The sequence below is a fragment of the Salpingoeca rosetta genome, assembly GCF_000188695.1.
Source record: "Salpingoeca rosetta unplaced genomic scaffold supercont1.4, whole genome shotgun sequence".
In the NCBI taxonomy this organism is placed as follows: Eukaryota; class Choanoflagellata; order Craspedida; family Salpingoecidae; genus Salpingoeca; species Salpingoeca rosetta.
In genome coordinates, this window is record NW_004754930.1 from 813,178 (window position 1) to 827,384 (window position 14,207).

General features: G+C 60.3%; 2 protein-coding genes across 2 annotated transcripts in view; one reads left to right on the forward strand and one right to left on the reverse strand.

Moving 5' to 3' along the window:
* PTSG_01255 (LSM domain-containing protein) overlaps positions 1–928 on the forward strand; it is a 2,635-nt gene extending 1,707 nt beyond the window's left edge. The window contains exons 2-3 of the mRNA XM_004997169.1: positions 237–332; positions 568–928. Coding sequence (XP_004997226.1) covers positions 237–332; positions 568–642 — 171 coding nt within the window. The 3' untranslated portion in view covers positions 643–928. The remainder of the gene's footprint in view (positions 1–236; positions 333–567) is intronic.
* The window catches only part of PTSG_01256 (dynein), a 16,253-nt gene continuing 2,844 nt past the window's right edge, over positions 799–14,207 (reverse strand). The window contains exons 6-10 of the mRNA XM_004997170.1: positions 12,072–14,099; positions 11,366–11,692; positions 2,408–11,065; positions 1,743–2,140; positions 799–1,462 (exon numbers count right to left, since the gene is read on the reverse strand). Coding sequence (XP_004997227.1) covers positions 1,141–1,462; positions 1,743–2,140; positions 2,408–11,065; positions 11,366–11,692; positions 12,072–14,099 — 11,733 coding nt within the window. The 3' untranslated portion in view covers positions 799–1,140. The remainder of the gene's footprint in view (positions 1,463–1,742; positions 2,141–2,407; positions 11,066–11,365; positions 11,693–12,071; positions 14,100–14,207) is intronic.

Sequence of the window (14,207 nt, forward strand, 5' to 3'; positions counted from 1 at the left end):
CTCTCTCTCTCTCTCTCTCTCTCTCTCTCTCTCTCTCTCTCTCTCTCTCTCTCTCTCTCTCTCTCTCTCTCTCTCTCTCTCTCTCTCTCTCTCTCTCTCTCTCTCTCTCTCTCTCTCTCTCTCTCTCTCTCTCTCTCTCTCTCTCTCTCTCTCTCTCTCTCTGTCTTTATCTCCTTCGGTATTTGTGTCGCTTGCTTTCCTCACAACCACGCACAACTGCGCTTGTTATCGTACAGGCATATGACCAACATCTCAACATGGTGTTGAGCGACGTCGTTGAAACGATCACAACCTCGGAAATCGATGAGGAGAGCTACGAAGAAATCATCAAGGTGTGCTCAGTTGTGCGTTTGTGTGTGCAAATGTGTGCTGCATGCTGTGATGGAAGAAGCTTGTGCCCAACTCCCAACACCCTCACAAAAGCACAGCCACAAATAGGCAAACACCCCACAGCACACACGCGCACTCTCACTCATTTCACATCGCTCTCACTCATTTCACATCACACACACACGACACACACACACACACACACACGACACACTCTCTCCCATCCCAACCATGCAGACGACGGAGAGAAAAATGCCAATGCTGTATGTGCGTGGAGATGGTGTCATTCTTGTGGCGCCTCCCATGAGGTAGACATGGCCAACAAACACGTCCCACCATCGACACCACCAACCCACACGCCCACCAACCAACCACCAACAACCGTCCTTGTGTGTTTGTTTCTGGCTTCACAACACGCCACAGTACATTACCACACCATCACAGCGTACATTGCCCGTTTTGTCGTCGTTCCTTTGCTGCAAGTTGGGTTCGTTGTACTTCAGTTTCTCAGTCCATACACAGACAACACACCATGAACGTGACACCAAAGCAACAAACTCAGCCATGACAAGGGCAAGTGATGACCCATCAAACAAACAGAGCAACGCAACGAAGGCAGAGCAGGAGATGTACACGAAAAAGCAACGTCAAACACAACAAACAAACAACTGCAACAAGGCCAAACACACACACACACACACTGCCGAGTTTCACAAGCACGAACGCGCGCCGCAGAGTTTCGCGCACACACACACACACATACACACACATACACACAATCACAGAGCACGAATGAGCACGTGCGATGGCTCAGTAGTCGAGGGCGCATATTAACGCAACGCCCCGCTTGATCCAGTGCCGCTGTGGCTTGTCGGATGGAATCTCCAGCGGCAGCACAAAGTTGGTCGAGTGCCCGGTCGTCGACAGCGTGCCTGCGCGTTGCAGTGTCTTGTAGCACGGACACACGTACATGCCAGACTCTGGCACCGCGCGGTCTGGCACGGGCTTGAGCCAGATGGGCGCCATGCTCGTGTACAACTCCTTTGGTCGCGACTCGGCCAGCAGGTGCTCCTCGGCATCCCACCGGGCGCCCTCAAGGAACAGGCCGTAGATGTAGCAGCCATCCTCGGGCCTGTGTCGCCATGGTTGATGGTGAACATCATGGTGAGACGCAGTTGTGGTGATGACACGCACAAGCAATGCACACACACACACACACACACACTGCACACACACGCGCAATGCACACACACACACGCCATCACACACACACACACAATGCACACACACACAATGCACACACACAATGCACACACACACACACATCCAATCAACCTCCCCCCCCCCCCCCTTCATCTCCACCCCTGTCTTCATGCCACCCCAACACCACCCCCAAACTGCAAGTAACTCACTTGGTGACAATGTCTTCGTGGGAAATGCGAAGAACCTCAAAGTCAAAGGAGAGAGAGTCAATGCTGACGACGTGCTTGCGAGCATAGTTCTGAAGCGTGCCGGTCAAGAACGCCTGTGGGAAGTAGAATCCGGAAATCCAGAACGTCACGGGAATACCGTTGTCGATCCAGTGCTGAATAAACTCGACGCGCCGCAGCAAGTCCTCCACCCATGACGCAAGCGGCTTGAGCGAAGGATAGGCCTTGGCGGACCACATGTCCGGGACAATGTTGTTGAACAAGCTGTTGGACAGCAGCTCCAGCTCCTCGCTCATGACCACAAGTCCCTTCAGGGCCTTGAGCACATCGTGCAGGGACGAGTGCATCACAGACAGCAGCCGGTTAAACCGAATCACCTCCTGCACAAGTGAATAAGCAATAACAACAACGAAGATGGTGGGTGGTGTGAGGAATACGACAACACGCTTGGTCCACACACTTTCGCACGTGCACACATGAAACGCACATAAACGTACACAAACACACATAAACAAACAACCACACACATGCACACACATCACAGCACACATACACACATGCACACACACACGCACACAAAAGCACACACACGCACGCACACAAAAGCACACACATACACACACGCAACGCGCAGGATATGTGCAAACCTGGATGAGGACGGTGTTCATGGACTCCTCGTAGCGAACAGGGTGCTTGGTTTGCACGTGCTCCACATCCATGGGCTTTGGACAGCGCTTGAGGATGCTCTCTGCAACTTCCGTGATGACCTTCTCCCGATCGCCAGCACCCTTGCCCCCTTTGCCGCCGCCACTCGTCGCAAGAATGCCTGCAAGCAACTCGGTCGTCTCGTTGTTGGCAAAGCTGATGTTGGCGTTGTCGTGCAGACCAAAAATCTCCGGGCTGTCGTTGATGGGCAGCGACGCAATGTGCGTGAGGAAGTCCTCGTAATCCACCGCGTCCGTCTGCTTGTACACGCCAGACGGCGAGAACGCGTGGTCTGGGTCAAGCACGCTCTCGTTGTAAAAGTCCTGCAGAATCGTCATCTGGCAGCGGCGGTCCCAGTCGTCCGTGACGCGCCCGCCATAGTTGATCTGCCCAGCCGTGTACGTCAGCACCTTGTACGGCGGCGTGTCGTAGTCGTCCAGGAACATGCGCAGCTGCGTCAGGCAGATGGCCAGGTCGCTCTTGTTGTACGGGTAGCGGATGTTGAAGCCGAGCGAGCCAAACTTGCGCCGCTCAAGTAGCACGCCGTGGAACAGGCACAACGCAAACAGCAGCCGGCGGTACGATTCCGGCTTGTTGGAGTTGGTGAGGTAGTCGTCGTCAAACGCGTCAAAGGCCTCCATCAGGTTCGCCTTGATCCCGCGCGGCGGCTCAACCGTCATCTTGGACGAGTTCTGCAGCACCGACACGGGGAACTTGGGGCTGGGGATGCTGGTCAGCCAGAGCCTAAAGTCGCGGTGCACCTTGGCCGGGTCAATGTTCTCCACCAGCCGCTCCAGCGTCGGCATCCAGCTTGGCGCAAGATGGCAGTTCTGGAAGAACACCCACGTGCCGCGCTCCGTCGCCGCCTTGAACATGGCCTCCGCCCGCGGGCCCTGGCCCTGCCCGAGCGAGATGGACGCAAGCTTCTTCGTAAACTTCATCTCCTCCGCAAACTTGTACAGGTCGGCCGCAGGGTCCGTGCCGCGTGAGAGCACAAACACGAGCGGCACCGTCGCAGACGAGTCCGGGAACACCATGGACAGGTTGGTTGTCTGCGGCTCAATGAAGCGCTGCCCGAGGTGGCGCGCAACAAAATCTTGCATCATGGGCGACACCTTGTCCAGGCGCAGGCAGCGAATGACCAGAATCTTCTGGAAGTCGTCCAGCTCGTCCTGCCAGCGCCCGGGCAGGGGCTCGCGGTGCGGCTCGAGGCTGTCGAAGATGCGCTTGAAGCCGTCCTCCAGCTCGGCAAACTCCGTGCACAGGCCCGCAAAGCGCGGCAGGTCGGATAGCTGGCGCAGCTCCTTCCAGGCGCGCTCGTTGAGCCAGGACGGGGCCGGGTTCTCCATCTCGTCGGGGACAATGGAGCTCCCGCTGATGAGGAACCGCCACTCGGCCATGTCAATGCGGTCCTCGTTCATCAGGATGCGCGCGCACAGCAGGAACGAGAACAGCAGCTTGTGCTTCTCAAACAGCGACCGGCATACGTTGCGGTACAGGCTGAAGGTGAAGAAGTTGTTGATGTTCTCGATGCGCTGGTCCAGCTCGTCTGCGGGCTCCGACTTCTCAATGCCCGCCAGGAAGAGGTTGCGGAACCACTCCAGCGAGTACTGGTACATCGGGTCCACGTGCGCAAGGTCCGTCGTGCAGAAGAACAGAATCTGCGTGCGCACGGCGACGGGCACGTACTTGCTTCTCGTCTCGTCAATGTCGCGCTCCGTCTCCTCCGCCACCTGCACCTTGGCCGTGATCTCCTGCGACTTGGCCTTGGACGCGTCCAGCGTGTTGATCAGCTCCTCGTCGTCCACGGGCGACCCCTTGGACTCGCTCAGCATCTTCAGAATGCGGCTCTCAATCTCAGCCAGCTCCTGCTTCATCTTGGCGTTCTGGATGATGAGCGCATTCTTCGCCTCCTCCAAGTCCGGGCGCTCCTTGGCCACAACAAGGCCAAGCATCTGGTCCTCAAGCCCGCTCGGCGAGAGCGTGAAGTTGATGATGGTCACCTTTGTCGACACCTCGGGCGTGTACACCGGGTTGGGCAGCTTCGTGGTGATGTAGAACTTGAAGTCGTCGTGGTACGGGATGGTGGAGTCGCCCAGCTTGATCACCAGGCTGCCGGCCTGCTTAAACGTCTGGCGCAGCAGGATGGGCTCCAGCGCAGGGTCAAGCTCCTCCCCAACGTTCTCCAGCAGACACGGGTTGCCGAAGCGAACCGCGTTCTCGAGGCTGCGCAAAAAGTCGCGGTCTGTCAGCTTCATGGTCACCAGCTTCTCCGCCTCCATCTCCTTGATCCACTTGTTCGCCTGCGCCTGCGGGTCGATGAACAGCGGCCAGCGCTGCGAGAACTTCACCACGCACGCGTTCTCCGTGGACATGGCGTCGTTGGGCAGCCCGTGGATCTGCCAGTCACGCAGCTCCAAGGGGTCGCTCAGCGTCGACACGAGGTCCGCGCCCTCAGTGTGCGGCACGTTCAGGGCGGCAAGGTCTTCGCGCCACTGCGCCGTCAGCGCGCTGCGGTACTCGCTCGTAAATGGGCCCAGGTAGGCAACCGTGCCCGCAGACACGACGACGTCGCCCACCACGTTGACGACCAGCTTGTCGCTGCGCTCCACAGACTCCTTCCAGCGCACCTTCTCGTCGCCCAGGAGCGAGATGAGCTTCTCCGCGCGCTGCAGCTTGAGCGAGCACTCCTCCGCCTTGTCCTCCAGCTGCTGCTTCTTCGTCACCATGGCCTCGTACTTGGCCTGCATCTCCGCAATGCGGTCGTTCACCTCCTTGAGGCGCGCCTTGGCGTTGTCCAGCTGCGCCATGGTGATGGCCAGCTCCTCCTTGGCCTGCGCCAGGCGCTGCCGCTTCGGCTCCACGTTCTTCGCCACGTGGTGGTACTTGTGCATGGCGCGCACCCACTTGCAGATGGACGTGCACGCGCGCGACGATTTCTCCACGGCCTGCGGCGTGAAGTTCTCGTTGGTCATGTACGGCTCGATGCGCGCGATAATCTTCTCCGGGATGTTGTCCTTGTCAAAGTTGAACAGCGAATCCAGGAACTTCTGCGGGTTTTGCAGCAGCGGCAGGCTTGCCGACCAGTAGTCGTCCACCTTCTCGCCCACCTTGGTGCCGGCAACCTTCTTCGGCTTCACGCCAAACATGATGCACACGGCCTCCATCACCAGCCGCACGCCGGCTGGCGGCTTCTGCATGGCCTTGACCTCCGTGATGTCGTTCTTGTTGAGCGACTTGAGGCTGGCCACGGCCGCGTCCAGGGCCGGCAGCGCCTCGTTCAGGTCGCGCTGCGCGTCGTCCGCAATCTCCTGCGTCTCCTGCGCCTTTGCGTTGGCCTCGGCCTCCTCCTTGCCAACCTGCTTGGCCGTCTCCTCCGCAATCTTGGTGTCCTCGGCAATCTTCTTCATGGTGGCCTCCGTCTCCTCCTTGGCCTCTTTGAGCATGGGCTGCATCTGCCGCAGCTCCTCCTGCAGCTTCGCCACTTCGTCCGCCGTCTCCAGCAGCTTGTCCAGGCCAACCGCCGTGCGGTTCCTGCTCTCCAGCAGCGACTTGCGCTTCTGCCCAAGCATCTTGGAGAAGATGCCCAAGAGGTCCAGGTAGCTGGTGGGCGTGACAAAGTTGACGCGGCCAAGCTCCGCCTCAAACTGCGCAGACTTGTTGAGCACGGACTGCTGCACATTGACGCAGGCGGTGACCAGGCCGTCCACCAGCGCGTCGTCGTGGTGCAGCTCGGGCAGGTCGTTCATAAAGTACGTCGCCACAGAGCGCAGCGCCTGCTCTGGCCACGCGCTGAACCAGTCAATCGTGCAGCAGTTGACGAGCGCCGGGAACTGGCGCAGCCGCGAGCGGAACACCTCGCCAATCGGCGACATGCACACCACGCAGTGGATGTTGCGCCGCACGCGCCTGCAGTACGCAGTCATGAAGTTTGTCTTAGTGGGCGCCTGCCCCGCCGCCTGCACGACGGGCTTCATGGCGGTGAAGATCTCGTCCTGCTCCGACGGGTCGTAGATGCCCGGCACGTCGCCGCTGTTCAGGATGTTGTTCAGGTCCTCCAGGAAGCTCTCGTCCTTGATCTGCGTGTCGCTGAAGAGGAACACCACCTGCTGGTCCTGCAGGCCAGCCTTCTTCAGCACCGTGCGCAGGTCCTCCCGCCACTCCGGTAGGCCGTAGTTCTTCGACAGCTCAATCTGGAAGCACTCAAAGTCCGCCATGAACGCCGCCAGGCGCGTCATGCTCTGGCGCCCGGAGCCGCCCACGCCGAGGCACAGCGCGTTGCCGAGAGGCTGGCGGATGATGCGGCTGATGCGGCAGGCGTGCTCAATGGCGTCCTCGAACAGCACCAGCTTCATGCGCGCCGTGGTGGAGCTGTTGTAGTCCTCCAGCGCCTCGTCCATGACAGCCTTGATCTTCTCCAGGCCAGGCAGCTCCTTGTACTTGCGGTTGTCCGCAGAGCCGTCCATAAAGTCGCCATACAGCACGGGCTCGCGTGCAACGACGTCACCCCACTCGAGCGAGAACGTCTCTGTGACGCGCCCGCGGGTGAGGGAGTTGAACCACTCGCGGTCCTCGTCGTTGATGAGGCGGTCGCGAAACACGCGCCGGCACTCGTGCGTCCACAGGCGAATCACGTCTGGCGTCTCGCGGAGCGTGCCCACGTCGTTCATCAGCATGCCCTGGAACACCTTGGCCAGGTCGCGCAGGTTGAACGTGTAGTGCACCTTGGCCGGCGTGGGCAGGAGCTCGCGCGTGATGGTGTCGTACACGCCAATGGTGGTGCGCACAAGCTCGGCGGCCAGGTTCTCTGCCAGGCCCTCCGTCTGCCGCAAGTACGCGTCGAGGATGGGCTCGAAGATGGTTGCCTTCTCGCTCGAGCTCATCTCCGTGAAGGCGAGGAAGTTGAAGTGGCGCGTGAACCGCTGCGTGATTGGGTTGCGGCCGCCGCCGGGCGGGCCCATGGCGCACACAAACGTCATGTCCACGAGCTTGCGGAAGGCGCCAATGTTCTTGCGGTCGTACCAGCCACCGTGGTCTTGCCACTGGCGCAGCAGCTCAATCGGTGGCTGGGCGCCGTACTCCTCCTTGGCGGGCATGTTCAGGTCGTCAACAAAGAACACAAACTGCTTGCCGAGCGGCGGGCCGAAGATGCCCTTGCGGCGCTTGTCCAGCTTTGCATCAATCATGTCCTGTGTCTGGTTGGCGGACGTCCGCGCGGAGAAGGCAATAAAGTGCGCAATGTACTGCGAGGGCATGGAGTGCAGCAGCTTCGTGCTCACCGTGAGCGTCTTGGCCGTACCCGTGCGGCCGACAACCAGCAGCGGCTTGGAGGCCACAACCAGCTTCTCCACCAGGTACGAGTAGCGCATCGTGTCCACCGTCGGCACGATGATGCTGGAGAACTCGTCCTTGGGGTTGACGGTGAAGTCTGGCAGGTATGTTGACCAGAGCACCCAGTGCAAGTCACCATCGCCGCCAGCAGCGGCGTCGCTGTCCTCGTCGTGGTCGCCCTCGTCCTCTTCCTCCTCGCCCGCAGCGAATGCGCCGTCGTTGCTGAGGCGGTAGTCGTACACGGTACCGTCGTCCGGGAAGGGCATGCTGGCGCCAGCGCTGGCCATGGTCTCGCGCAGCCAGGAGTCGAAGATGGCGCGGCCAGACTCGTCGCAGGACGCACCAACGGACCAGATGAGCGAGAAGATGAACCACGGCTCAATCATGGTGGGCAGCATGTCCAGGCGGTTGGCGGGGATCTCAAAGCCCTCCTTGCGGACGTAGGGCCGGAAGAAGCAGTCCAGCATCTTCATGAGGCTCACGGCCAGCTGCGAGTCGACGGTGGTGACCACCTCCTTGGTCTGGCGCCGCACCACGTGGATGGCAGGCTCCATGTATGTGGAGAAGAGGGAGCGCAGCTGGTCCGAGAACGGCTTGATGTCCTCGGGCAGGGCGCTCTGCAGCCACGAATCCACAAACGGCTGCAGGCCGAGGATGGACGGCTCGAGGTAGACCATGCCACAGCGCGACACCGTGGCCGGGGAGGCGACGGTCAGGTCCTCCACCTCGAACATCATGGTCATGGTCGGGGTGAGGGCGATAATCTCGCCAGAGGCAAGGCAGAGCTTCTTGTTGTCGTCGAGCACGGTGTTCATGTTCTCGATCCAGATGGCATCGACGGGCCCATCAAACACAAACCAGCGCTTGTGGTCGTCGTCTGCCGCGACGCCCTGGCGAATCAGCGTGGACAGGATGCCGTCGGTCCACTCGTGGGTCATCTCGTCGAAAGCGCCGTACAGCTGGCCCATGGTGATGGACTTGGGGTTGAGCACGTTCGGGTGCACGGGCGTGTACAAGGCGCCCGAGTCTGCGCGCTCGCCCTGCAGCGACGTTAGCGCATCGGCCAGCACCTCGTAGCAGCGCGTCTTGCCGGAGCCCGTGGGCCCAACAAGCATGAGGCCGTGGCGCACAACGGTGGTCTCGTACAGCTGGATGACCTTGGTGACAAAGCCATCGACCGGCTGCAGGTCGTGCTTGCGGCACGTGTCGCGGATGGCGACTTCCAGCGCGCCGTAGTCCACGTCGGGCTGCTTCGTCTGCGGGAAGAGATCCGACACAATGCCGTTGAAGAGGACAAGGTCGTCCACCAGGAACTTGGGCACGTTGACGTCGCGGATGGCGCGCAGCACAATCACATCCTCAGGCATGTCTGGGAAGGCGCGCTTGAGGTTGCCTGCAGCGCTAATGACCGTCTTGACAGCACGCATGCCGAAATCGTAGTGGTCCTGGGAAGACAGCTGCTCCGAGGACAGCTTGAAGACGGTGGTGATCTTGCGCGCGAGGGACTTGGCGTTGTCGAACCCAAATGAGTAGAGCATAATCTCTGCAATCATGGCGTAGTCTGGCACCATCATGGCGACGGGGCGGAAGAGGGCAGCGAGGTTGTCTGGCAGCTCGGTGCGGCCGGCGTAGCCGGGGTTCATGGTGATGAAGGGCGCACACGTCCAGCGCAGCGAGAGCTCCACGCCCTCGAACCAGAAGCGCTTGTCGCGGTTGCGGATGGCTTGCTGGATGGTGGACACCTGCTGTGCCACGACAGAGAGCACCTCAATGTCGATGCGGTTGAACTCGTCGAAGCACGCCCAGGCGCCGGAGGAGGCGAGGCCCTTGAAGAACTTGCCCATGGCCTGGTAGTCCAGCTGGTCGGAGCAGTTGAAGACGACGCATTGGACGCTGAGCGCCTTGGCCAGATCCTTGGTCGTCTCCGTCTTACCGGTGCCGGCGGGGCCAGCGGGCGCACCGCCATACACGAGAGCAAGGGCGCCCGTCAGGGTGAGGTAGCAGCGATCCGTGAGCGGGGTGATGACCAGGCGGCCAGAGTTGCCCAGGTACTCGTAGCCGTAGTTGAAAACGGCGTTGACGGCCTTGATGTGCAGGTCCTCGCCCTGCGGACGCTCGTCCTCCTCCCAGTAGTAGCGCAGCTGCGAGATCCACTCAAAGTCGCTCACGCGCCCGACACTCAGGTTCTTGATGTTGCCCATGACGTCCTTGGCGTGCACCTCAATGACAATGAGGGCGGAGATGACCTTGCGCTTGATGCGGTCGAGCTTGCCGCGGATGAGGGCCACGAGGTCCAGCAGCTGCTTCTGCATGTTGGCGTATGCCTTCTCCAGGCCGCTGGGCCCGCCCAGGATGGCCTCCTCCACCTGCGCCGTCCACATGGCCTGGCAGCACGCAATCACAATCTGGCCCGGCCAGTCAAGCACAAACTGGGTGCGCTCCGTGTCGGCGTAGCTCTTGAGGGCCTCGTGGAAGATGCTGCGCAGGCTGACCACCATGACGCGCTCCACCTCCAGCAGCCAGTCTTCCACGTTGCCCTTGGGGTACAGTTCCTCCTTGAACTCGACGCTCTCGCCGTCGCTCGAGTTGAAGCGCGACATGCGCAGGTCGTCCTCGAAGGTGAGCCGCGCAATGTTGTCGAAGCACTTGCGCATGTGCGGCTGCACCGCTGTCGGGTCCTTGGTCTGCGAGAGAATCTCGAGCAGCTCCTCGTCGGCGAGGAAGTAGAAGCGCGGGAACACGCCCCGCTTCGTCTCCAGGTACGCGCTCAGGCCCTTCTGCACCTGGTCCAGCAGCTTGTTGCACTCGCGGAACGTCTCCAGCAGGTGCTGATCAGAGCAGAAGCTGATGACGCTTGGGTTGCGCTGGGCAGCGTCCATGGAGCGACGCCACATGTAGTCCACCTTCTGGTAGCGCTTCGACTCTGTGGGCAGCTGCCGCTGGATGTCCTCGGAGCTGAAGATGGGCTCGAGGTAGAGCCAGTTGCGCTGGCACACCGTCCATTCCTCAAGCACGTCCTGGGTGACACGCAGCTTGTTCTCCCATGTGGCGATGCGGTCCTCAAACGCCTTCTTGTAGGGCGAGAAGGACATGGCTTGCGTCATGACAATGTGGTCATCCAGCAGCTGCGCGCTCTCCTCTGCAGACTTCATGATGCACGTGCCCGTCTCCTTGTAGGGCATAATCTCCAGCTGAATCGGCGCCCACTCGGCCTCCATCTTGTCCAGCGCTTGCTCAATGCCGTACTCCTTGCCCGCAATCTCGCCAACCTGTCAATGTACGTGGGTAGGTTTGGGGGGTTGTGTGGTGGATTAAGTGAGAGTATAGTTGTGGGAGTGGGTGTGGGACGGTTGGGGGTGGGAGGAGTGGGGAAGCAGAGCGAGGCGAGCGAAGGCGAGCACGCAGACATGGACAGAGACAAAGACAAAGACAGAGACAGAGACAAGGACAGAGACATAAAGAAACTGGCTCATCTAGACGTGCAGCAGCATCACAGCACACACACACATACGCACATGCATGCACACGCATGCACATGTAGGGGCGCCCAGGCCAAACACGCTGCACACCTTTGTGATGACGTCCATGTACTTGTCAAGCTGCAGCTGCAGAACCTTCTTGAAGGTGAATCCTGCGCTCGGCTTGACGTCAAAGCCAAGGTGTTCGGAGAGCTTGGTCCAGTGCCGCTCGCGCATGCCGGGGTTGCGCAGGGCTTGGATCAGCGGTGCATATGGCTTGAACTCCTCAATCCATCCGCGCACCGTCTCGGCGACCTTGAGGCAGCCAGGCACGTCCCTGAAGGCCTTGAGGCACTTGTTGATGGTCTTTGACGCGCTGTTGATCTGCGTCTCCATCGCCTCGGGATCAAGCTCAGAGAAGTTGTCGTGCATCCACACCTACAATGTGTGCCGGTGTGGTGTTGGCGAGGGGATGGGGTGTGGAATATGGAATGTGGGTGTGGGAATGGTGAGTGTGTGATGGGATGGGTGGGAATGGGTGAGTGTGCGAATGGTGAGTGTGAAGTGGGTGTGATGTGTAGGACGGATTGTGATGTGTGGGTCGAATTGTGGTGTGTTGGAGATGTGTGCGAAGGTCGTGTTGTGTGCGGATGCCGCGCCGTGTGTGATGGCTAGCTTCGTGTTGAACGTGCAGAACAAGTGCGACAAGGGACAGGAAGGGACAGGGGTGCATCTCAAACATCAACACATGCAGTACACGAGCCGCCAAGGATAAAAACATAAAAGCATCGATAAACGCGTTTGGCGGCACCCGCACCTTGTGGGACTTGAGCCATTCGTCGGTGGTGAGCCAGAGGTTCTTGAAGGGCTCAAAGTCTTTGACGCAGCGGTTGAGGTGCTCGTAGTCTGTGACGGGCAGGTTGCACAGCCGCTCCCTGTTGTTGTACTTGGTGGCCAGCTCCTGGCTCTCCTTGAGTGCCTTGGCAATCTTGCGCACCTCCACGGCAACGTGCTCCGTCTTCTTGATGTCCTGGTGCTGCGCAAAGCCGGCCACAATCATCTGCAGGCTGGCCACGTTCTCGGCAAACTCCTTCTGGTCCGTGCCGAGGTTGTCGATGAAGCGCTCCTGGTCCGAGTCCAGCACCTCCCGCGTGTTGTGCAGCTGCTCTGCAATCTTCTTGGGCCACCCGTACACGTCCCAGCGCAGGGCAAAGTCGCTGTCGGAGAGGCTGACGTTGAAGGCTTCCAGGAGGTCCCACTCTGCGAGCGTGCGCTTGATGTTTCCTTCCAGGGACTTGACCGTCTCCGGCACCGTCTTCATAAACTCGCGCTGGTCCATGAGCTCCTCGATGCCGTTTGGCCGCGAGAAGAGCACCTGCGCCATGCGGTTGAACTGGCCCGTGATCTCCGACGCCTGCGTTCGCAGTTTCGTGCACAGCAGCTCCAGCAGCGCGTCCGAGAGCTTCTTGCACTTGGCCATGAGCTTGCCGCGCAGCTCGATGCACGACACGTGGAAGATGCCAATGTCCACCGAGTTTGGAATCTCCTTGCCGATGCGCTCGCGCGCGCGCATGTGCTTCTCGCACTCCTTCTTGACGTCGTTGGCGTCGCGGTCGTCGGCCATAAACTCCTCCAGGTAGGACGCCACGTCCAGATCAACCAGCTCGCGGTAGCGCTCGTACATGCGCAGGTACGACTCCAGCGGGCGAATGCAGCGCGAGATGTTCTCCGTCACGCTGTCGCGCAGCTCGCACACCCAGGGCTCCTGCTTGTTGACGGACTCCAGCGTGGGTGTGCCCACCCAGAAGAGGTGTGTCATGATGAGGGGCTCAATGTCGAGCATGTTGGCGGTGGCGGCAATGCCCTCGTCGAAGATGTGCGTGATGGTGCGGGTGAACTCCTTCATGGGCGTGGAGAAGGTGAACTCGCGGCGCTCCTCGTCCACGTTGAGCGTGATGAGGAAGAGCGGGTTGACGCCGTCGGGCGCCAGGTGCGTGTCGTACAGGTGCTCGCTGCCCCACTCGTCCGCATTGTGGCGAATGACGGGCTCTGAGCAGCGCCGCAGCGCGGTGGTGAGCCCGCGCACGGACTGCTTGACCAGCGTGCGCAGGGCGTCCTGCATGACCAGCTTGATGAGGCGGAAGAGGCGCTTGAGCTTGCCCTTGTCGTAGGCGTGCTGGTCTGTCTCCTGCAGGTTGAACCAGCCCTTGCCGAAGGAGCGCAGCGAGGAGATGACGACATTCTTGGTGGCAGGCACCCACACGTTCTTCAGGAAGCCGTGCACGTGCTGGTACGTCTGCGTCTGCATGAGCTGGAACTCGTCCAGGACCATGTACTTCATGAGGTTGATGTTGAAGAGTGACTGCGTGGTGACCTTCTCCGCCTCCAAGTGCACCTTGGCCAGCGCGTTCTTGACGGCCTTGTTGATGGTGAATGCGCCCGAGCGAATCACAGACTGCCGCTCGTCCATGTCAAACGGCGGCACGGCCACGCGCCCTTGCTCCGGCACACGCTCGCGGGGCCGGGGAGGAATGACAATGTCGGCAAAGAGGGCGGGCTGCGTGAGGCGTAGGCGCGGTAGCACCTTCTCCATGACAAGTTCGTTCATGCATCGCCCGTACAGCAGCGCCACTTCCTCCTTCAGGCGCTTGACCGTGGCCTGCTTCGTCGCGTCTCCTTTCCTGCAAGGATGGAGGAGGTGGTGAGTTTTGGGGCGGAGGAGGTGGTGAGGGTGAGGGGGATGTGGGAGGGGGGATAAGTAGGATCGTGAGAGATCATGAGCAAATGAAAACATGGCAACAGCAGGAAGGGGGCTGTAAAGGTTTGGGGGGGTGAAAACGGGCGACTGTGGCACACACACACACACACACACACACACACACACACACACACACACACACACACACACACACACACACACACACACACACGACGACGGTACGGGTACGGTACG